The sequence below is a fragment of the Podarcis liolepis genome (genome assembly GCF_965112155.1).
Source record: "Podarcis liolepis genome assembly, chromosome: 7".
NCBI classification, from domain to species: domain Eukaryota; kingdom Metazoa; phylum Chordata; class Lepidosauria; order Squamata; family Lacertidae; genus Podarcis; species Podarcis liolepis.
In genome coordinates this window covers 65623277-65646774 of record NC_139561.1, presented here as the reverse complement: position 1 = coordinate 65646774, position 23498 = coordinate 65623277, and the positions used below count along the sequence as shown (strand labels likewise).

The 23498-nt window shown below is 46.7% G+C and overlaps 2 protein-coding genes across 11 annotated transcripts in view; one reads left to right on the top strand and one right to left on the bottom strand.

The window, feature by feature from the left end:
* The window catches only part of MACO1 (macoilin 1), a 64090-nt gene extending 61559 nt beyond the window's left edge, over positions 1–2531 (bottom strand). Inside the window, exon 1 of the mRNA XM_083511955.1 lies at positions 2091–2531. Coding sequence (XP_083368081.1) covers positions 2091–2170 — 80 coding nt within the window. The 5' untranslated portion in view covers positions 2171–2531. The remainder of the gene's footprint in view (positions 1–2090) is intronic.
* Positions 1413–23494, top strand: RHCE (Rh blood group CcEe antigens). Of its 10 annotated transcripts, XM_083511978.1 has the most exons (13): positions 3102–3331; positions 3609–3728; positions 6881–6947; positions 7640–7668; positions 7925–8111; positions 10474–10624; positions 11911–12058; positions 17673–17839; positions 18370–18507; positions 19891–20021; positions 20905–20984; positions 21999–22072; positions 22245–23494. In XM_083511978.1, coding segments are annotated over exons 2-13 (1200 nt in total). In that variant the 5' UTR covers positions 3102–3331; positions 3609–3727; the 3' UTR covers positions 22272–23494. The 10 variants fall into 10 exon arrangements, with proteins under 10 accessions (XP_083368109.1, XP_083368106.1, XP_083368102.1 ...); XM_083511979.1 differs by lacking the exon at positions 3609–3728 and having other exon boundaries at positions 3316–3331; XM_083511983.1 differs by lacking the exons at positions 3102–3331; positions 3609–3728; positions 6881–6947 and adding an exon at positions 1413–1608.
* The last annotated feature ends 4 nt before the right edge of the window (positions 23495–23498 follow it).

The window sequence follows — 23498 nt, the reverse complement described above, 5'->3', positions numbered from 1 at the left end:
GTGCATTGTGTGAGGGGATCCTAGGGAAAGGTATATCAATCTGTGTGGGGTAGACTCTTAAGAGGAGGGCTGTCAATGCAGGGCAGGGTTGAGCACTGTGGTAGGAAGTTTGATTGGATGGGACAAGCAGGAATAGAAGTATGACAATCACTGAAGAGGATGCCAAATGAACTGCAGTCTGACAAATATATCAATAGAAATACAAAGGAGGGAAAATAATAGTGGAAGGACCTTTGAGTTAGGGGCAGTGGTAGTTGAAGGGTAGGTGGAAGGCCACACAACTGAAGTGGGGTGGGGCTTCAGAATACAGCACCAATCTAGAGTAGCATGAGTGACAAAACTGAGAGCAAACAGGACTACCACTCTATGGAAAGTGTGACTTCAAAGTAAAATATAAATGAGGAAACTCTTAAGGGCAAGAATAGTCAGGGTTGTGGGTGCCCAACTGATGGGTGTGATTGCATTCTAGGGAAAGGTATTCATCTATGTGGAGAAAAACAGTGAATGGAGGCCACTAAGTGTAGGGTAGTCAATGTAACTGAAACCACAACTGGGGTGAGAACATCAAATGAAGGTGTGGGAGCAAAATGACTGGAAGAGCACTAGCATTGTAGGGAAGATTGTATGGAATGGGTTAAGAGAAAGGCATTAGAGGGGGGACGATCTGTCTGGTACTGTATTTAGAAACACTTAAATTGCAAGAGTTGTGGGGCGCGGAAGGAATGGCAACTAAAGAGGAGGGGTGGTTTCAGGGAAGAGGGGTGGGGGGATATTTCAATAGAATGCAGAGCATCATTCACTTAAGCCTCTTAAAAAGAGAAAGGGTATGTGTGTTGTTAGAGAGATCACAGAGGAAAGCTTCCCACAATTGGGAGAAGGGGAACCAAGTTCTAAAGACAACTATCTTGGGGGAGGTGGAAATTGAGCCAGAAGGGAAGCTTCTGAGGCCACAAAGCATTTGTGTGTGTGTTACTAAATAGTTTGTCCCGCCTTTGTTGCAGCATTAAAAATACAATAATTATCAGCAATGATTTGGAGACGTTCCAACGGATACATGGGGAGATAAAGTGTAAGAACAAGTAGCCTGTGTGTGTGTTTGCACACACACTGGGGTGGGGGCTAGGTTGTGGCTTCACAAGAGAGTAATGGGATGGGAAACCTGTCAACAGAGATTGCCCCAGTGAAAGCCTCAAAGCAAGAGTTGCCAGTGTAGATGTGAGTATAGACAAAGTGTGGGGAACTTTTGGCCCAGCAAGCTTGGCCAATGGTCAGGGATGATGCAAGTTGTAGTGCTCACCACATCTGGTATAGAGGGAAAGGGAGGTTTCTAGACGAAGGGTTCCCAATGTGAGGCATGGGGGGGCGGGCGGGCAGGGAGAGAAGGCTCCTAAGCATCAGTCTTCTACTTATGGGTCACATCCCACTATTGTGCTGCAGCCTGACTTAAGAGCAGCAAGGGCCATCATACAGAGGCAGTAAAATGAAAGAAGGCGCCCCCAATGCATGTCTGCAGGATCGGTGCCAACCCCAAGTCTGAGCGGACTCTGTGGGGGGCAGAAACGTGGGAGAGAGACGTTGCTTCAGAGCAAGGCTGAGGAGAGATCCGAAGTAACTATTAAGCGAGAGAGAGAGAAGACAAGGCCCACTCAGGGCTACCCCAAAGCGTTTTGAAGGGAGGTGTTGGGTGGAGAGAGAAGTGTCGGGCGTCGTGGGAGGGGGCTACTTTTGCTTCTTCTGAAGACAATGGCCCAGAGCGCCAAAGAAGCGGGGCCCTGAGGGCGGACAAAGGGCGGGAAGTGGCTGCATGAGGGGAGAAGCAATTGGGGTGTGTGGAGGAGATAATGAAGGGGGGGCGTGTGAAAGTGGTGCGCGTGTGCGTTTCTGTGGGGATGAGGGGAGTCCCGCCAAGCTCGCCTGTCCTCCTCCGTGTGAGGAGGAAGAGGAGGAGGAAGCCCCGTCGGGGGCTGAGGCGGCGAAGGAGCCCCCTCCCCTGCTTCACCTCAAAGCCAAAAGGAGGGAAGGAGGGACCGGCGAGGCTCCCTCGATGCCACTGACAGGCCGGGGCGGGGCGAGGCAGGTGCGGGCCATACCTGCCGTAGATGCCCTCAGTGATGCGGTTCCGCTTCAGCGGCCGCCGGAGTTTGCTGCAGTCGGCGCTCCGGCGCTTCATCCTCCCGTCCGGCCCGGCGAGACCCAACCCGGCCTGGCCCGGCGGTGGTGGTGGCGCCTGCTGCTGCTGCTGCTGCCCCCCGTCGCCGCCGCCGCCTCCTTCTCCGCTCCTGCCCCGCCCGGGTCACAGCGACAACATCCAAGCCTGTCCGAGGGACCCGCCGGAGGGAGTCTCAGCGGGTCTCCGGGTCTGGGGGTTTTGTGGTTTTTTTGGCTCGCCTTTTCCCCCCGTCCCCTTTTTCTTTCTCCCTCCTTTTTTTTCTCCCCCCGCCCGACTAGGAAACAAAGAAATAAAAAATAATTTCAGATCTGTCCCTCCCCGCCGCCGCGTCCCCGCGCGCAGCCTCCGCGCCCTGCCCCGCCTCCTTTCAGGCACAAGCCAATCGGCGGGAGGCATAACATGAGGTCGACGGACGAGCGAATCAATCAACATGGGGCTAGAGGGTAGAGAGGCGGGCGGCAGAACCAATGAGGAGATCGACGCTTCTGGTCCCGCCCTTTTCTAGAATGACGAGTCCCGCCCAGCAGGGAGAAAGGCGTCCAGAGCAGCCCGTGAAAGTAAGGATTTGTTAAATTGATGGCGAGGTTACCCAATCGTTGAATAGTTGGTACCAAAGTAGGAGGAGCAGCCTAGCTATCCCCCAATGAAAGAAAGGAACTTTTTTGTATCCCGCCTTTAGCTTTGACATTTAGGTACGGGCCCCTATGGTTTGATTGGCGGGGCTACTGGCCAATAAAACCGCGACTAAAAGGCTCGCGTAATCCAAGGACCAAAGGTAAAAAGAGGCAAAGAATGGTGATCCCGCTGCATTCTAACACAGCTCGCTCAGTCCCGCCCTCCAGCTTGACTGACGGACTATGTATCCAATAAATTTCTGACTTGAATAAATGGTGTTAAGGAGGACCAATAGAGAATGCGAGAGGTTAGACTGGGTGTAACGGCTAAGTAAAGTGACACGGGAAACTGAGTCTTGGCCAATCAAAGAAGACCTTTCTTCCCTGACAGGCATTTGTTAAGGTGGCAGCAGTAGCTGCTGCTCTCTGCCAAGGGAGGAGCTGGGTGTATTCCTAGTTACCAGCCAGGTTTTGTTATGTGGGTAAATATTTTGCCAGTTGAGAAAATGCTGTTATGCCCCAGGCCCTGAGCGTTTTTTGCTTTGAAGTAAGTCCCATGCAGTTTGCCTCGCGTGTGAAAGCGATTAGAAAGCATCGCAGCTTGACAGCCCGATCCTATCCTGTGCATGTCTACTCAGGGGCAAGGCTGCATGCCTATTCATGCTTTTCTGGAGGCAAGTCCCATTAAATACAGCAATGCTCGCCTCTGAGTAGACATGCCTAGGACGTGGCAGCGTCAGAAGAGAAGAACTGCATCATGGGAAGGCACCTTGTTTAATCTTTTTAATGAGTTTTTATGTTCCTCTTTCCTCCTGCAAATGGAGCTGACCTAAGTGGCCAACAACAATCGTTAGAGCAGTAATAAGTCAACAGTAAAACCCAGAAGTTTATAGCCCGCTTAGCTCCAGACTAAGACTGCAACCCTGAACACATTTACAAAGAAAGTCCCACTGAATTCAATGGAGCTTATTCCCAGGTGAATGGGGCTAGGATTGCATCCTGTAAGAATGTTATAAACACTTGGGGAGAATAATACAGTTTGATTTCCCTGTGGAAGGGGCTGCCACTTGCTGATTATGGCAGCGTCAGTACAGAAAAGGCCTTCCAATGATACAACAGCTTTAAGGGAACTCAGCAGGTCTGAATCTAGCCAGGCCTAGATAAGAGGCTTCCTTGGGTTCCATGACTGAAGAAGAGTGAGATACAGAAAAGTAATCAATAAGTAACCCGTGTATGGACAAAATAGAAACAAGCTAATTATCATGAAAATATTTATTTAGTGGCCGGGAGGCTTTTCTCACAGCGTCTGTAGGTGGCTTACAGTCAATAACCCAAATGGAAATGTTTCTGCTTCAAACAAGGATACTGTTATGAGTTTGCAGAGGGTAGGCTGTATGCTTGAGCCCCCTTCCAAGTCTTAGATCCAGCGTGAATGCAATTCCTGGAATAGCCAGGCTAGCTCCCTGGTGAGGTAATGACCACCTTACGTATGAGCCATTAAGGTAACAAAAGAAGTGGCTCTGTGTCAGATAATGAATGTACCTCAAAACTCTGGTTGTTAGAAATGCAACGGCAGAGTTGTGGTAGGTAATGTAGAAGCCAGCAGGCTGTGCAGCTAGGAGACAGGGCTATGCCAGATTTCTGCTGGAATCCAAGGCCGTGGCTATAGGAGAAGCAAGATCAGCTGTGAACCCCTCCATTGTAGGCTCAGGTGGTATATATGTGTAGATAAACAACACATCACAAAGACACCACAGTCTCTGCTGTCCCTCATTCAAAAGGAAGCACGAACCCTGGACAGGCGCCTGGAACCCCTGGAATCTTGCACCACTCGGGAGATTGGGATGGTGTGCAACAACACTTTTCCTCCATTGGGGATGGGAGAATTTTGGTTTTTCTGTTTCTCATTTTTCCAAACTCAAGTTCAGTTCTCCACGGCCTCTGCCCGGTATACCTGAAGGAGTGTCTCCATCCCCATCGTTCAGCCCAGACACTGAGGTCCTTCTGGCAGTTTCCTCACTGTGAAAGTGAGGTTACAGGGAACCCAGGCAGAGGACCTTCTTGGTAGTGTCGCCCGCCTTGTGGAATGCCCTCCCATCAGATGTCAAGGAAATAAACAACTATCTGACTTTTAGAAGACATCTGAAGGCAGCCCTGTTTAGGGAAGCTTTTAATGTTAGATGTTTTATTGTGTTTTTAATATTCTGTTGGAAGCCGCCCAGAGTGGCTGGGGAAACCCAGCCAGGTGGGTGGGGTATAAATAAATTATTATTATTATTATTTCCATATCAATTTGCAATTTTTTGTAAAATCCTTGGGAAAACTCAGCATCTTAGCGTGAATTTCTAATATGCATATTTTTGCACGCAATTTTGCCTTAAAGGTAAAGGTACCCCTGCCCGTACGGGCCAGTCGTGTCCGACTCTAGGGTTGCGTGCTCATCTTGTTCTAGAGGCCGTGAGCCGGCGCCGTCCGAAGACACTTCCGGGTCACGTGGCCAGCGTGATGAAGCTGCAGCTGGCGAGCCAGCACCAGCGCAGCACACGGAAATGCCGTTTACCTTCCCGCTATAAAGCGGTACCTATTTATCTACTTGCACTTAAGAGTGCTTTCAAACTGCTAGGTGGGCAGGAGCTGGGACTGAACGACGGGAGCTCACCCCGTCGCGAGGATTTGAATCGCCGGCCATACGATCAGCAAGTCCTAGGCACTGAGGTTTTACCCACAGTACCACCCGCGTCCCTAATTTTGCCTTACGTAAACATTTTTGAAAGCAATTCTCCATCATATGCTGCAATTGTGTATGTTATTTTCACTAACATGCATTTTAATACACATTTTACCCTAGTACCTTTTTGGTGCACTTTACTTGGCTGGATAGCAGCATTGCAAAATTATGAGAAGTGCAAATTTCGAAGGGTGACTGTGAACTGAATCAAAATTTCTCCCCTGATCCCTAATTGAAATAAACAAATTAGTGAATGAAAGTGGTCCATACCAAGGCCTGTGACAGCACGCAGCATCCTCAGAAAGCAGAGCCCACTGATAGTGCCAGTCCCCACCCATCCAGCTGGTTTCTTGGCCCAGGCTTATGGCAGCAGCAGATGGGAAGCTGCCCATTTCAATTTTCCCATGATTGCTCCAGAGAACATCTCACTGGATTGTGCCCCTGTTACTTCACCTTTCTATTATATTCACTCCGTTCTCAATAGAGACAATGGTTTCTAGTCTCACTACAGGTATTAATTTGTTTAGGAATGCTAAGATGCTTCTACTGACATCAATCACTGCTGTTATCAATGGTCAGGGTGCTCATCTTGCATGTGCCTACAATCTTAATTGAATTGTCACTTCACTCAGCAATACTAAGATGATTGTGCTGTCTACAGTTGCAGTTGCTATGAAAGCTTATTTTGTGCACATGATAGGTCCAGTTCAATTACCACATATTGTGGGTAGTATCTAACGCTCCCATTCCATTAGCACAAGTATTTGTGCAATGGAATTCTTTTCTGCCTGCATGCGCTCAGCAGCTTCCCCAAATCTGTTTCAAAGGGTTGGGGAAACACACAGAGCAGGTTTTAGGGGCTCATGGGGGGGGGAGTTCTGCTACACAAGCAGAAATCCTTGCACTAACCATATATATATATATATATATATATATATATATATATATATATATATGGTTAGTGCAATATATATATGATATTGAAGGGCAATATATATATATATATATATATATATATATATATATATATATATATATATATATATATATATATTGCCCTTCATCAAAAGATCTCAGAGCGGTTCACAAATGACTGACAATGCAATTTTGATGCAAGCTTGTGCTTTTGGACTCCCATCAGATGTCAAAGACATAAACAATTATACGACTTTCTGAAGACAGCCCTGCGTTGGGAAGTTTTTAATGTCTGATGTTTTGTTATGTTTTTTATATTCTGTTGGAAGCTGCCCAAAGGGCAACCCAGTCAGATGGGCAGAGTAATAAATTATTGTTGTTATTATTATTACAGTATTATTATTCCATTATAATTTAACACCAGCTTTACACACACACCTTTTCTCTTTACAGTGGTACCTTGGTTTAAGAACAGCTTAGTTTATGAACAACTTGGATTAAGAACGCTGCAAACCGAGAAGTAGGTGTTTTGGTTTGTGAACTTTGCCTTGGAAACACAACATGTTCCACTTCCTGTTGAGTGTGTTCCATTTGTAAATCGAGTCCCCCCGCTGCTATGGGAAAGCATGCCTTGCTTTAAGACTGCTTTGGTTTAAGAACGGACTTCCAGAATGGATTAAGTTCATAAACCAAGGTACCACTGTACTGGAAAACTGAACATCACACTCCATGCAGCTGGGCCATCAAAGTTTTTCCCATATCAAATAGTTATTCGGGATGTATCCAGTGCTAGCCCTGCTCAGACTCACTGAAATTAATGAACCTAAGTTAGTCGTTAATTCCTCTGGAATAATTCTGACCACTCAAAAGAGCCCTCATTCTAGCACAGCCTTATCCCACAACCTCAGATCACAAGGCAACTCCACAGGAGTCAAAATACCCAGCAACAGAAGACTGGCCTGCTCTCCTGGGCGGCAATAGATAAGGACTCAATGCCTTCTGGCTATCACATTCAGACTTTCTCAGCTACTTTCTCTCTTTTAACTCAAGGAATTAACACCCGCTTCCCTTTTGAAATGCTGTAGTTCATGGACACACCATGCGTTCTCAGTATCCTCCAAGTCTCCGGATTCGCCTGCCTGGGCTCATTTTCTTTTTGGAAGCTGCTTTCATCCTTATATTTTTCTTTTTCTTTTCATATGACCATCAAAGTGTTCAAGAAGACCTTGCGCTCTACCCAGGTAAGCCTGCTTGTTAATTGAAATTAGGGTTGCAGGTGTTATTCTGTTTAATTAGTAGGTTAATTGAGCAAATACTTAAGTGGCTGGGGAGAGTCTCCAAGGGTGAGGCTCAATTTCCCCCAAATGAGAGTAAGTTGATTGCATTATTTTAAGTAGTGTTAGTATTTGATGAGTTACATCTGGAGTGTGTTTATGTCCGCATGTAAAAAGTAACAAATGTAAATAACAAATGAATAATGGCCTCTCTTGCACGCAGCATTTCAAGATGTCAACATCATGGTGGTCTTGGGCTTCGCCTTCCTCCTGGCCTTCCTGAGAAGATACAGCTTTAGCAGCGCTGGATTCAGCCTTTTCCTTGCAGCCCTTGGAGTGCAGTGGGCTTTGATCGTGAACGGCTTCATTTTCCATTTCTCAGATGGGCAAGTGAAGATAAATCTGCAAAGGTAGATAACACGCTTTACAGGGCCCTGCCTTGACCAGTGGTTGCTATGTCTGAGGCTTTATGGATTTAGTTTAGCAGGTTTCTTTGAAACATGGGCAGCTGGAGACCAAGAAATATTGCTCTTCTCTCTCATTCCCTCTCTCGCTCCTCCCTCCCTCCCCGCTCTCATTCACAGAGCAAACAAACTGTGCCCACTTTTAGCCCAATAATACTAGGCTTCCCATCCTCATAGCTGTTTATTATGAGGGCAACTAAAACGATCAAGGGGCTGAACTCAAAATGAATGAGCCTGTTCCCTTTCTTAATAATGTGCTTTGTCTTCATTCCTGGTGTGCTCCAAACACTGACCCACACACACCTGCATTTATTAGCTAGAGCAGCCTTTATGAGCCTGGTACCCTCCAGATGTTTGGGACTGGGATTGATGCGACTTGAATCCCAAAACATCTGGAAGGTGCCAGTTTGGCAAAGTCTAAGCTAGAAAATAAGTGTTTGAGTGAGTGGATGAGTGGATTAGTGAACGTATTATACCTTATTGTCAGGGCATCTGCAGCTCTTTTCATCGCACCTGTAGCCTAAATCTCTATTGGTGTGTTTTTTTCTTTAAATGAAATGATTCTTCAACATTCAGGCCAACGCAAGCAACGCATAAAAACCAGTTCTTCAGGGGCATTGTTTGGTATTTGCAAGATTTGCAGTACAGTATAGTATCATAGATACACATTTGTGAAAAATTTGCACATGCCAATTTACATGTAAAGATGCAAAATTTAAAATTTAAAAGTCGCAGAAGGCGAGATAATGAGTTTTCCATCCAAATCACCTCAGATACATTTGTCAGTTAGTCAACCCAGCAGATCAACCCGAATGATTTCCTCTTCAGTTCATTACCCAACAGAGCTTGCTCCAAATCAATTAAATTTTCCTTCGAGTACTCGATTCTTTATCCCCAAATCATATCCAGATAAAGTCATCTAAAATTAATTTATTCCCTCAAATTAATATCCAGCCAGTAATGCAGATCATCCTTCAATTCAATTTCCCCTGAATCCATTGCTGACTCTGATGCACCCAAGGCATTTAGGAAAAGATTTGGCACCACCCCTAGTTACACCCTCGGCAGTTTCTGGATACCCAGAATTTTTCCAGGCTTGTGAAACGCCTCAGAATTTACTGTGGATCAGCTGCAGCCTAAATCAATACACAGACCCAGTGGCGGGCTAGCTAAACCCAAAAGCTATGGGGTGGGGAATCTTTGGCCCTCCAGATGTTGCTCAAGTACAGCTCCCCTCATCCCTCACCATGCTTGCCGGGTCTGATGGGAATTGTAGTTCACCAACATCTGAAGGGCCAAAGTTTCCTCACCCTTGCAATAATAGACAGTAGAGGCCCTGGCCTGGGAGGCAGAATCCAGAGGTTTCTAGCTAATTAGGAAACAGGAGGAGCAAACTATCACTTGTAAAAGATTTCCCCAGCTATGGATACTATGCGCGCACACACACACACAGAGAGAGAGAGAGAGAGAGAGAGAGAGAGAGAGAGAGAGTTTTATGTAAGCTTTGTTTTATTTTATTGCAGATGGGTTAAACAATTAGATTGCCTGACCAGGTGTCACCTGAATAATAAAAAATATTGATTAATCGTATGAAATTTGGTGGATTAATCAACTAATTTATTAAGTTGCCATAAATGTCCATATAATTAAAGCCCTACTTCTGGAGAAAATGCAGTCTTGGCTTTGCTTTTAGATGACGCTCTTGTGTGTCCTCCCAGGCGCCATGTCAGGGCTCTGACGAGTGTGTGGCAGAGGCAAGGGGACTGGAGACTGACCCAGGAGATAGGGACAGAGATTTATGGGGTTTGGTGCCACCTGTGAGGCAGGAACCAGGGCAGTGGGGAAGAGGAAGGGTCGGAGTAGGCAGAGGCGGGGGCACAGGAGCTGTCAGAAGTGGAGGAAGAGGCTGCTCAGATGTGGGGTGTGCCAGTCAAATCCCTGCTTTCCCCTGCCCCACTGTTTCCTAGAAGCAGGAGGGGCTTGAAGAGAGAACAATGACAACTTCCATGCAGGAGAACCCCGTCCCCCTTCCTCCCCCTACATGCCCCCTAAATCTGTTATGGGAGTTCATGAAATCCTCTAGAGATTTGTGGAGGTTCAGGGAGCGTGGGGAGAGGAGAGGGGGAAATTTTGATGCACAATCGGAAATGCTTGCGCTGATGGAACAAGTTAGTTGGCTATATCCACACTGTCTGCACATCCTGTTTGTGGATACCACCCAGTCTCCCAATCTGGAGGAGGGGGCTTCTTCAGCACTCTAAAACAATGCTACGGACAATACTGCTTTCTCCTTTTTCTTTTCCCGAAGCATCTTGGCAGCCATTATGAGTATTACAGCGGTGCTGATTTCAGCTGGCGCGATCCTCGGCAAAGCCAACCTGATGCAGTTAATCTGCATGGCTATGGTGGAGGTGGCTGTTTTCGCTGGGAACAGATGGATCATTGTGGATGTTCTGGGGGTATGTATAGAAACCTCTTTGCTACTGAGACAAGGCATGGGATGGGTGGGTGATTCTGTGGCAGCTTCCCATTTCCAGAGGCCTTTCCCCCTCAGGAACTGTCCCTTTGCGGTATGTGAAGGTCAAGCACAGCTGCCCTGTTTTGCCATCTTCCCTAATTGGCATTAGCTGCCAAGGCAGCCTTTCTCAAGAGTGGCTCTCTGTGTCATAAGACTTAAGGTTGCTGGCCTCTAGTAGCTTTGATTACCAACCCTTGGCGCTGGATCAGACCAGAGGCCCAACGAGTCCAGCATCCTGTACCCCACCAGCAGCCAGCAAGGAGCTCCAATGGGAAGCCCTCAGCAACAAGTGGCTTGTTTCCCTGGAACTTTATCTGGCTCCGCCCCAGAGGCCAACTTTGACAGGTGGGCAGGGGCAACCCACCTGTCAATCACATGATGTCATTATGGCACCCCATGATCGATAGGTGGGTCGTCCTGCTCACCTGTCAAAATCCCTTGCACAGCTCTCCCCAAGCACCAAGTTTGGGGTTGGCAAGGGCTTCTTTCTCCTCTCCCCATCATGAGCAGGCCCTCTCACAGCTGAAGCCTGCCAAAAAACCAACAAACCAGGGTTGCTTGCCTTGGATGTGTGCGCCAGTTCCCAGCAGAATTGAACCCTGCATTTTCACCCATCACCTGATATTATGAGTGATGTTAGCTGATTGACAGGGGAGTGGCTTTGGGGAAATGGCCTCATGGGCCAAATTGGTTCCCATGGTGGGCCAAGATTGGCCCGTGAGCTAGAGGTTCCTGACCCCTGCTCTGAACTATGGAAATTCTGTTTAGCTATTGTGCCACTGATAGATAACCCTCTTCCACAGCATTGTCTAATCCTGTATATTAATTTCAAGCTCAGTTCCCTGAGTGGGTAGGCAAAATAGCACAGCCCAGGCAGATTTGCTGGGGTGGGGGGACCCAGAATTTGCAGAAGTCAAAATAACTTTAGAGGGGGAATACCCTGCAAAGTGAGGGTGGAGCAGCCTCAGTGGGTATGTTGGGGTGGAAAACAGAAAAACCAGAGAGAGGAATAGGATATGGAAGAGGACAAAGATGGCTGGCTGGCAGGCACATGGAGCAGGAGCACGCTGCAACGTTTTTATTGAAGTTCCCACATAATATATGTTAACGGAAGAGCTGTGCTGAATCAGATTAAAGTCCTGTCCATTCCAGCATCCAGTTTCCCACAGAATACATTCCACCCTGGCTCTCTATGAAATGGTGACTGGTTTTTTGTGTGGTCTACAGATTAACAGCCACATCAGCTTGATGCATGTTCATTTGTTTGGGGCATTTTTTGGCTCCACTGTCTCCTGGTTCCTCAACAATTCCTCGCTGCACCCAAAAGTTGAGAAAGAAAGATCAAAGCCTGCTTCTGATATGTTTGCAATGCTGGGTAAGCTGTTTTCATCAGTGTCCTAAGGCAGGGTGGGAGGTCAAACAAATCTCTTTACTGGAGCTTGAAACAAAGACGTTTTGAGAAATTTCCCCCAGTGGATGTTGATGTTGAAATTTGGCATTTGACATAGTAGGATACATTATTCAGCAGCTGATGTTTGACTTCTGAGTTTGATTTCAACAAAGATCTGACAATATTTGGTGTGTGTATAGTTCTGGTGATTCAACTTCAAGTGTTCTTAAATGAAACTCAGGCTGCATACACACTATAGATCTCAAGTGCATTCAAAGCACATCCCAACTCCCCCAAAAAATCCTGAGAACTGTAGTATAAGGGTGCTGCAGTTCTCAGGATTCGGGGGGCGGTGCATACATGTGCATGTATGGCATGTACATGGCTGTGACTATTTGGAATCTGGGTTCAGGCCCAGTTCAGGAACAGTGATTGTATTGGCGGATGACTTTTGCCATGCACTAAGCCTATCTCTTGGTTCTGCTGGATCTCTCAACAGCTTTTGATATCATGGATATCTTTCTGGGGCATCTGCCTGGAGGTAAAGTGAACATGTGTCCTGCTTTTACAGCCATCTGTTTGAAGGAGTCCTTTGTTTGAAGGGCTGCCTAGTCCAAGTCTAGTTTAAAGAGAAAGAAACCTACAGAGGGACCTTGAAGTTGCCCATTGGCAGCACCTGTGCAGCAAACTGAGAAGGGAAGCTTGCCACCTGGCCAGTCTTCTTCACCATTAGGAATGTCAATAATTGTTAGGAGACCCCTATTCCCCTCATAGAACTGCAGTCCCTAGAGTTTCCTGGGAAGAGGGGTTAAACCACTCTGAGGTTGTAGCTCTGTGCGGACAATGGGGGTCACTTAACCCCTTGCACCCTTAACAAACTACACTTCCCAGGATTCTTTAGGGGAATCCATGGCTGTTTAAAGTGATCTGATGTTGCCTTCAACTTGAAGTGCCAGATTCAGTGTAATAATTACAAACACATTTGTATGTGCTCTTCAGGCTGAACCTTCATGGAAACAGTCTTATAGAATGACACAGAGAGACAAAAAGCCTGCAAGGGAAAGTGCCCAGCCCAGAAAGACCAGAGGTTTTTTTGAATTGGCAGAAGTGACATGCTCCACTAATTGGGCTGTAAAGTGCAGTTCCAGTCTCTCCATATTTCTCTGCTGGCCAGAGAGTCATAGTTTGATTGGTGCTACAACGTTAATGGGTGGCGCGTATGTTAGAGGTTGGGCCTCAGAGACATTTCCTTCTGCTTATACAGATAAGCATGCCTTTTTCATAGCAGAACAGTGTTTGGTGTAGGGATCCGCCCATCCCACAGGCCCAGGTTGCCAAAAGTCGTGTGTGTAACTTGTGATTAGGTGAAAATTTCCCTCTCCAAAAAACAATTGGAGCAGAATCATTGAGGGCCATGTTGCTGAAATATGCAGCCATCACTTGTGTTAGGCTGTTTTACGCTATCCTGGAAAATTAATGCATATGGCAATAATAATGATGATGGTGGTGGCTTTTTTCTTTTTGTAAAAATGAGGTGTCAGTATTCGCATATTGATAAAAGTGCCACGAGCACAGTACTCGCTTGTGCAAAGGACCAACATCTCTGCTTTTGCTACCCATGGCAGTTATTTTGTGCTTGCTCAGAGGGGTGGAGCTGCAGCAATAGCCTCCCAGCAACAGCATTGCAGCCTCAAGTTGAGAGGGTTAAAGTCCGGGCTGCATGGCCCACCAGTGGAGGCAATCTTGGTGCTTACGCCACTGTGTGGCACAGCCCCAACCCCACCATAGGGGTGCAAGAAGGCATTGTCTCCCATTACACCCTGTATCCATCACATGCAGCTTCGTAGTGTTCGAAACTCTCATTGTTCTAGGCGCATTTTGCGACAGGGAATTTCATTAGCGTGAGCAGTTTCTGAGCTCAGGGCACAGTACTGCGCCTATGATTTCAGATTAAAACTGCAGAGTGGAAGGAAAGGAGGACCTTTTTCTGCCTCCCCACTTCTAACTACTCTCTGAAGACTGGAGAAGAGACCCTCTTAAAAATATTAGGGAGGTGGGCAGAGGAAGGACTAGACCATGTGAAAAAGAACATAATATTTTTAGCTGCAGTTGATTCATTTTCAGCTTTGTATTCGTTATAAAAAAAGTGTGCCTAGACATTCCGTTGTTGCACCCATAACCTAGGATTAAGGTGTCATTTAGCTCATAGCTTTCATATCTCAGTTTCTAACACAGCAGTTCTGTTTCTATTCTGCTGCAGTTTACCTGCTGCCCAAAATTACGTGATTTGTGTCATGTTCTGCTGTGGCGAAATTGCAAAACTTACGTAATTCATTACGTAGTTTATGTTATTCCACCCTATTCATTTCAACGCAAGGGAAGCGCCATGCAAATTAATTAGTCACATATTGTTGATGGGCTGAGAGCAAAAAAAGTAGATATCGTGTTTACTTGATTGATTTCCGTTCCAGACATGGGATGAATAGGCAAACATTTCCACTCCTATTTCATTTTTTAAACATCTCTATCTCACCTGTCCCTCTCCTGGTAAACAGCAGTGACACTACTGCTGGAAAGCTATTGTGGCGACTCCACCCACTTCTGCCCAGGTGGGAATGCTGCCATGAGTCTGAAAAGGGTTCTGCATCCCTGGGTTAGAGGAGCAGCTTGACAGAGGAAGAACACGGGAGATTCTGTTGCTAGTACTTTAAGCTGAAGCTTCTGAGCCTGACACTTGTCTTGAACTTGCTGATAGGCATGGAATTTCCACGGTGGTCAACTCTTCACTGTGGTTATTGCAGACAGATCCCTGCCTGCCTCCCGTGGCTGCAATAAATTACAAGCAACACGCACCTGTTGTTTCCTTGCAAACATAATACCTCAGTGGGAGATCCAGTTACATATCTTATTGGCTCAGTGTTTGTTTTGCCATGTGCAGGATGATTGATAGGCTGAATCTTGAATGCTGTTTAGGTTTTTCTGTTGTTTGTTTAAGTATAGGTAGTGCCCAAAGCAGTAGTGGTAAACAAATTGTTGCAAATTGCTTGCTCCACTCCTGGGGTGTTGGGAAGGACTGCTGGACCAAAGGCAATGTAGTGTCTCTGGGGATGGTCACATGAGTCCACTACCTTGTTGAAGCTAAGTTGGTCTAGGCATGGTCTGTGCTTGGATGGGTGACTTCCTGGGAACTTTGTTTACGCTGCCTTGGGCTTCATGAAGGAAAACAACGTGGAATATAAATGTAAAACATAATAAATGCAGGAAGTCTTTCTTCAGATTGTGAATTGTTTCTGAGAAAGAGCCTGCAGGAATTCTGCTGCTGTTCTTTTTTAATTCAAATTTCCGCATACATGTGGAGAACTGAATTTAAGTTCAGAAAAACAAGAAACCGAGAGAAACTGCAGTGGACAGATCCACCCATCCATTGGTACAAGACAGGGCTATGGCTGGATGTAAAGCTCAAGCTGCTCTGTAGGAGAGCAGCACTCTGATGTTGCTTCAGCAGCCATCAAATGAAGACTGAGCTCAAAATAACCACAGCAGGTGCATCTATATTGCAGCCCTGCCCCTGCTGTAAAGTGACTTACCAGTTAAAGGGCCCTAGGCAGCTGAATCAGTCTTTTGCTCCAGCAGAGCAGGGAAGACTCTGGTCTCACAAGGGCCTTTGCGATGGAGGCCTCTGAGTCCGAGGATGGCAGTGCTATATCCTCAGGCTGGGGGGACATTGGCAGCACAGGTTAATCTGGTTGAAGCTGTCCTGGCTCGCTGCCAATACATGCAACCAGATGCACTAATGTGTAGGTAGTTTCAGGCACATAATGGTAGAGGCTCAACAGCAGGCCCAGAGTTCAAGAGCCATGATTCTTTACCATTGGGCGTAGTGGCGCAGCGAGCCAGGGCGCCAAGCAGTAGAGGGTGTCAGGCAGAGAGTCCGGGGAGGGAAGAGTGGGGAGGTAAGCGAGGTGGAGTGGGGGCTTTGTGCCTGCGAGCCTCTCTCCACTGGTTCCACGACACACCACCATCTCAGCTGCGTGGTGTGTGCTTGCATCCCAAGGTCTGCGCAGAATAAACGTGACTCTACCACCACTTCCCCGTCCACTCTACCTTGAAAGATCCCTGCTCTCGAGGCGCCACACTGCAACTGCTGCCCCCAGCGCCCCTCCCTCCTTCCCCTCTTCTCCACCTCCTTGCACGGAGCCTGCCTCCTCCCGCTGCCCCCACCACCTCTGCACTCCTTCACACGGACTGCGTTTCCTTCCCCTGCCCGATCCCCTCCCAGTCACACTCTCTCCTCCCCCCCCTTCCTCCCCAAGCAAGGAAGGTGAGACTGTGGCTGAGTGTGTGCGCTTCTCTGCTGTGGTGAAGCGGATGGCCCAGCTCGCTTCGCCTGCCCCTGCCCGGACGAGACCCCCGCCTGCCTCCCATGCCACCCGGCTGCCCAGCCCCACACCATGATCCCACTGCGGGGGCGGGAGCAGCCTTTCCTAAAAAAGGTCAACAATTTTGGGGTCCCCCCCTTAAAAAAGGTTGACAACTCTGGGGAACGGGGGGTGGGCGCCGGAGGGATCTTTCCACCATGGTGCAGGATATGCTTAAGACGGCCCTGTTGGGCAGTAAAGTCAGAACTGGATGGAAGCAGTGAAGATGCCCCAATAGTTACCACTACCCTACCTGCTAAGCTTTTGAAGATGAGGCGTGGTGCACTCACTGTTGGGGCTCACTCGCTTTACAGAAATGTTGGGATTGCCACCGCATGCTGCTTTGGGGTTGGTGGGTCTTCTCCCATCCGTGGAGGCAGCTCCTGGTTCTAGGCAACAATACAGAACCCTCCCGTTCAGGTGCCTGATCAATTGCAGCCCCCTCCTGAGCTGCCTCCCCCTCCGGCTGCCCACTGTCTCCACAGAGGCATTCTGCTCTGCTGGAAGGTCGGGGGTGGGGTGGGGAGCCAACATTCCTTCTAAAGTGGCTGAAGTCAAGATAGCCCGCTCCACTAACCCCTGTTCCCATCGTTCAGGCTTCCCCTTCTCTTTTGCTTCCTCCTCTTGTATTGGGGCCTGGCAATCTAAGCCCAAGCCTTCCTGGTTCCCAGTCTGTGAGCATTTGGAGTTGAATGCTTAGCAGAGTCTTAACTGAACACAGAATACCGGCTGGAGGAGCTCTTTGTACGCTAGATACAATCTCATTGGGACTTCAGGTTTAGGAAAGTAACAAAGCTAATGTTTATAGTTGGAAATATGTGTTTGATAGGAAAGATCCTAGTTCTCCCTGGCCAATTGAGCCACGCTTGCTCTGGCATCTCAACAGGACAAATCTCAAAATAAATCTGTTCTCATATGGGGTCCCTGGAGAAGAAGGGGGAAGGTGAGGAGGAAGTGAGGTCTGCAATCATAAGATTACCTGCAGGAAGATCAACAGGTCAGGCACAAGCAGGACAGTCTAGGAAGCTTGGAGGTTCCTCTCTCTATCTGCCCTTTCTCATGCAGATGCATTAGCCGATACAGTGCAAGCTGAGTTGCACCCTGTCACTTCCAACAAAAGCAATTATCTAATGGGTTCAAGAGGGCACTAATTGTTCTTTTTGTGTGTGGGTGTTCACTAGGTACTCTCTTTCTTTGGACATTCTGGCCCAGCTTCAATTCTGTGTTGGTAGAGAAAGAAGAGGAAAAACAGGCTGCCATTTACAACACCTATTTTGCAATGGCTACAAGTGCTGTGGCCGCATTTGCGTTCTCAAAGGCTACCAGTAGTGATGGGACGTTCCACATGGTAAGTCAGAAGTTCCTGTTCTCTAACTTTCAATCTAGAGGGACTTTCTCCTAACTAGAGAGACAGCCGGAAGAGAGATGCTCACACTTCCAAGCAACCTATTTATTGAGAAATCATCCTAATTTGCTTGCATATTTGCTTGCATTGGTTATTTAATGAGCATTCCCTCTCATTTGTTTGCATGGAGACTGGAGAATGCATGCATTAAAGCAAGTGCCCGTCTCACACTTCCAGTGCAGGTCCCCATCAATTTCCTTATTGCAGAAAGTCTGATCTTCTGGGGAAACTGGCTTGTTGCACAAGACCTAATGGTCAGCTAGAAGTGTGCAACTTGAATTTGCTGGTATGTGGTGGACAGGCTGGTTCTGCGGCCTAACTGGTGCCTGGCTGCTGGAAATCCTGGTTTAAGACATGCACACGTGCACCCACACAAACATCTACCCACCCACCCACACCAGCATCTTTCACTAGTAAAACGTTTCCAGCCGGCTTTTTTCATTCCTCACTTTCTTCTTTTGCTTGTTCTACAGGCCCACATCCAGAATGCCACTCTGGCCGGTGGGGTTGCTGTTGGCTCCTCAGTTTCCATCATCCGATACCCTTGGATTGCGATGACTTTAGGTCTGGTGGCCGGGGCAGGCTCTGTGCTTGGCTTTGCCTTTTTACAGGTAACAGTTCCCATTTTGAACCATCCCATTTTGGATTGTGGGCAAGGAGGAGCGGGCATTTTGCTGCCTGAGGCAAAGGGCAAAATGGCGCCTCCCCCATTCCTTGTGCAAAAGCCAGTCAGGTTGGCAGTTGACTCTAATTTCAACAGTGGTGATAAGACCGAGTCTCATCTTCATCTGAGAGCAGCAGGCAGGTTTAGTGGGATGGTGCTTAAAGTTCTTGTCTCTGAAGCATCTGTTGGAGGCAGCTTCCTCACATTGCCTAATGGTAGGGCCAGCCCCAAGAAGGAGACCTGCACATGTCATCTTACAGAGCAGCTGGGGAATCCTTGACTCTTTTGGTTAATGAAACCCTATCCATTTATTTATTATTACATTTATACCCCACCTTTTCTCTGAGGAGGTCGAAGTGGCATAAATGGTATTCCTCCCTCTCCATTTTATACTCACATCAATGCTGTGAGGTAGGATAGGCTGAGGGACTGTGGCTGGCCCAGTGAGCTTCATAGCTGACTGAGGATTTGAACCTTGGTCTTCCTTGGACGCGGGTGGCGCTGTGGGTAAAACCTCAGTGCCTAGGACTTGCCGATCGTATGGTCGGTGGTTCGAATCCCCGCGGCGGGGTGAGCTCCCGTCTTTCGGTCCCAGCTCCTGCCCACCTAGCAGTTCGAAAGCACCCCTAAGTGCAAGTAGATAAATAGGTACCGCTTTATAGCAGGAAGGTAAACGGCGTTTCCATGTGCTGCGCTGGTGCCGGCTCGCCAGATGCAGCTTCGTCACGCTGGCCACGTGACCCGGAAGTGTCTGTGGACAGCGCTGGCTCCCGGCCTCTTAAGTGAGATGAGCGCACAACCCTAGAGTCGGACACGACTGGCCCGTACGGGCAGGGGTACCTTTACCTTTACCTTACTTCCTGGTCCTGATCTGGCTGCAAACCACTATGCCACACAGGCTCTCTCGGGTGTTTTTCAACATATGCTAGTCTTTTCCAGTCTTGTTGCTCTAAACTTCTTAATGCCAGAAACTGAACCTTCCTGATCTACTGCTAAGCAGTGTCCCCCTCTCTGTGCTTCCATGACATTGTGGCTGACAAGACAGTCCTGCTTATAGCCAGCCCACAAGCCCTTCAACAGCTACCTTCTGATTTGCAGCGTTAAAGGTTATTCACATGAGTCTTTGGCTGCACACATCCCATACATTTAAACTACTCCCTGCCCAAGATTATTGGGAACTGAAGTTTATTGAAGGTGCTGGGAATTGCAGCTCCGTGAAATTAAATTACAGTTCCTTTTGGGGGAGTTGCATGATTGAAATGTGCTTTGAATTTTGTGGTGTTTACACAGCATTTGTGTTTTTCACATGTACCCTTCCCATCAAACTCAGAAGCGCCTGGAACCAGCGCTCAGGATTCATGATACCTGTGGAGTTCTTTACACCTTTGGCCTGCCCAGTTTGATTGGAGGGATCACCCGCATTATTCTTATCCTAATAGACAGCCAGGAAGACCTGGAAGGGTAGGTGGAACCTCTCTCTCAAATGTTATCTCCTCTGAACTTTTCAAGAGATAGTTATTGGGCCCCACCAGGAAGTGTGTAGACAGAAAGCTGTAGGCAAACCTTGTACCACCTTGAGGGTTTTATTTTAAAAAGTTTTAAAGGCAAGGGGGGGGGGGAGGAAATACTATCCACTGTAGTACTGGACATTATCTAGCAAAAATTCAATTCAAACAAGTCAGTGGAAAGCTCTTGGTCAGTAGTAACACACTTGAAGTGTGTGCCCTCCAGTTTCTCTGTAGTGTCCTGTGGTTCAATGGCAATTGTGAAGGAGCTCTTTGTAAGATCAGCTGGTGTGAAAAGGGCTCTCTAAATAGAGAAAGTTTAAAAACAGGAGACAGAGATAGTAAGGAAGGATTGATCTTCTAAATTTTGTTCCTTAAATTTTCTCTTTGGTCCAGGTGGCTGCATTTCTGCTGCAGTTTGTGATAGACTTCACAAAAAACTGCCAGCATCATATTGCCCCTTACATATTTTTGTATGCAATTTTGCCTAACGTAACATGTTTGCAAACCATTTTCTCTAATGTGTTGCATTTTTGTATATACATTTTTAGGCACACTCACTCCTTATATAGTTTTTTTTTAGCATGTTTGCTGGGATAGCAGCATAGCAAAATTCAAAGAAGTGCAAATGTCAAAGAATGGTTATGTTTTGATTCATGCAAATGTTTTTGGAAATGCAAATTAAATCACTTCATATTATATGAATTGTGGATCACACGGAATTCTCCCCCATCAATAACAGAGTGTAAGGCCTATGGAAAAACACCAAGACTATAGCACTGAATAAGTGGTAAAGCATTTACTGGTTTGTGAATGGTTTTTGTTGTTGTGATTTTCAGAATGGGTTATTTGGCTTTGATTGAACTTGGTGCATCCTGCGCGATCATTTCCCTGGGTCTGATGGCTGGACTCATTACAGGTCTGTTATCGCAAACACTCTTTGTGATTTTCTATGGAGCTAAAGCCTCTCCTTTCCTTGAATGCTACTGGTGTCTGACTGCTCAATGGACACACATTGTACCTTTTCAATGCTGCACCAAGCAAGGGACTAGACTGGATGATCCACTGGATATGTGGAGTAGCAGAGGAGGAAGCAAAGATAAAGTGAAAACTTCAAGAATGCTTGATAATGTCAGTAGATGTAGAAACTAACAAAGAAGCAGGAGAATTTGCCCTGGATCTGAGTGATAATATACCCCATCGAGCACCACCCACTAGTGTAGATGGGAAAAGAATTTAACTGAAAGCACTCATGTGTGGATGAATATGCGCTAAAGTGCCACATGGTAAACTGGGATCTGTATGACCTATGTGCATGTTAATGCTCTGGTGTGTACACAGCCTATGCCACACTTTAGGCTTAAGAGAGACATCACTTACCTGCCTCATTTATTTAATGGGTCTAGGGGATGCAAGCCTATAATTTTAAAGTTGTAATTCCTCCATATATGTTCATACAGGTCTATCAAGTGAAAAACTAGTGTTCCAACTGTCAAATAGCTACGGTTGGAGGATGTGCTTCAACAGTGAACTTAGGCCCGAGCTATGTGTTTAGTGATATCATACCACTTTAAACAAGAATGCCTTTCTCCAAATAATCCTCATAACTCTAGGTTCTTAAGGATGCTGAGTACAATTAGGAGACCCTTATTCCCTTCACAGAGCTACAATTCCAAGAAAGGAGGGATTGACTGTTAAACTGCTCTGAGAGTTGCAACTCTGAGATGAACAGGCGTCTCCTAGCAACTCTCAACACCCTTACCAAACTACAGTTCCCAGGATTCTTTGGGGGAAGCCATTACTATTTAAAGTTGTATGATACTGCTTTCAGTGTATAGTGCATATGGGACCTTAGAGGGTACAGTGAAAGGTATTTTGGGAAAGGTTTGTCACTTTTCAGTACATGTTTTGCATTCTTTTCCCAATGTCTTAGGTTTCTTACTAACTTTTGAATTCTGGAAAGCACCTCCTATAACAAAGTATTTTGATGATCAAGCTTTTTGGGAGGTAAGTTTTTAAATTTCACACTAGCTATTAGTCACTGTGCTAACTGTTCTTTATCCACTTTCCATGCTGTTCTTTACCATGCCCCCTCTTACCCACCTTTCCTCTAAACTAAAAAGCCTTAGATGTTAGCTTTCCTAATAGAAAAAAATCAATAACGTTTCTTTGTTTTTAGTTTCCACATTTAGCTGCTGGATATTGAATACAGGCATCAAGACTGCAGTAAACTAGTTGTGGAAGATTTTGTCGATCTGCCATTAAAGCCACCAGAAGTTGTGTAACCTTTTCGTAGGAACCATTTGTTTGCAAGACTGAATGAACTACATTACTGCTTTATTAAGGAGGCTGCCAACCGCCTTCTTTTCTCTAAGGCATACTATTTACAGCTGAACCTGCAAAATGCTGAGGATTTTGCTTTGGCAGGGGGGCGTGGAAATATGGATTTTACCTCACTTGACCTCCCCCTGCCAGCACCTTAAATGCAGTGGTTTTAACAACTTTCCACACTGAGTTGTCTGTTGTAAAATTCTTGCCACCTTGCAGAGGATTCTGGGAGCATTTTCTAGGTGGTGCACTTTCAGCTGTTGCACCTTGCAAGGGAGTGATTGGTAATGTGGAAAAGTTGTACAAGTGTACAGTGTGATATATGGAGCTAAGCATTTTATAATATGCTATGCCTCCACAGTTGTAATTTTATATCCCCATATGCCTACCATCTTTCTTACTGCTACCACTGCCTTTAATGTCCCAATTAACCCTGTGCATAAGTGGATTGTGACTCCAGCTGAAAAATACTAAAGCAATGAAGTCAGCATGGGAAATGAACTGCTGCTTACTATCACAAACTGAATGTTAGAACACTGCCTCTACAGCACCACCATAAAGCCACCAGTAACAAGACAAGAGCCATCATACTTGGTAGTCACAGGCCCAGCAGAAACTTCAGAAGCATGGTAACATTTCAGTTAATAGTTCAGGTGTGGGAAATCTTTGGCCTGCCAGATGTTAATAAACTACAGCTCCCATCAGTCTTAGCAAGCATGGCCAAGGGCTAGGAATGGTGGGAGCTGTAGTTCAGCAACATCTGGAAGGCCCAAAGTTCCCCACACCTGGTACTTAAGTCTCCCCCAGAAAAAAGCAGCCTAATAATTGGTTGCTATGGTGCAAATCTGCCTGTCATGCACTGGATAACCTTGCAAGGTACAAAAGAAGCAGCTCAGATCCAGGCAGAAAATGTGTAAGAACTCCAGCTAGAGGGACCCCTAGGATCAGTGGAAGCTTCCATCTTGCTTAGCTCCACCTGCCCATCAGAGAGAGCACCCATTCCCGCTAAATATCCCAGTGGCACTTGTGTGAATGAGTGTGACCTCTCTAACTTTGATTTCTGAATTGCATTCAATAAATGTGTTGTTTTGCCTTCCCCCACCCA

Excerpts from the sequence above, each read along its gene's own strand:
- RHCE (XM_083511976.1), top strand. The coding sequence starts at position 7,527 with ATGCGTTCTCAGTATCCTCCAAGTCTCCGGATTCGCCTGCCTGGGCTC. Across the intron at positions 10,625-11,910 it reads TCATTGTGGATGTTCTGGGG|ATTAACAGCCACATCAGCTT; the intron begins GTATGTATAGAA and ends TGTGGTCTACAG. Across the intron at positions 18,508-19,890 it reads TTGGCTTTGCCTTTTTACAG|AAGCGCCTGGAACCAGCGCT; the intron begins GTAACAGTTCCC and ends CATCAAACTCAG.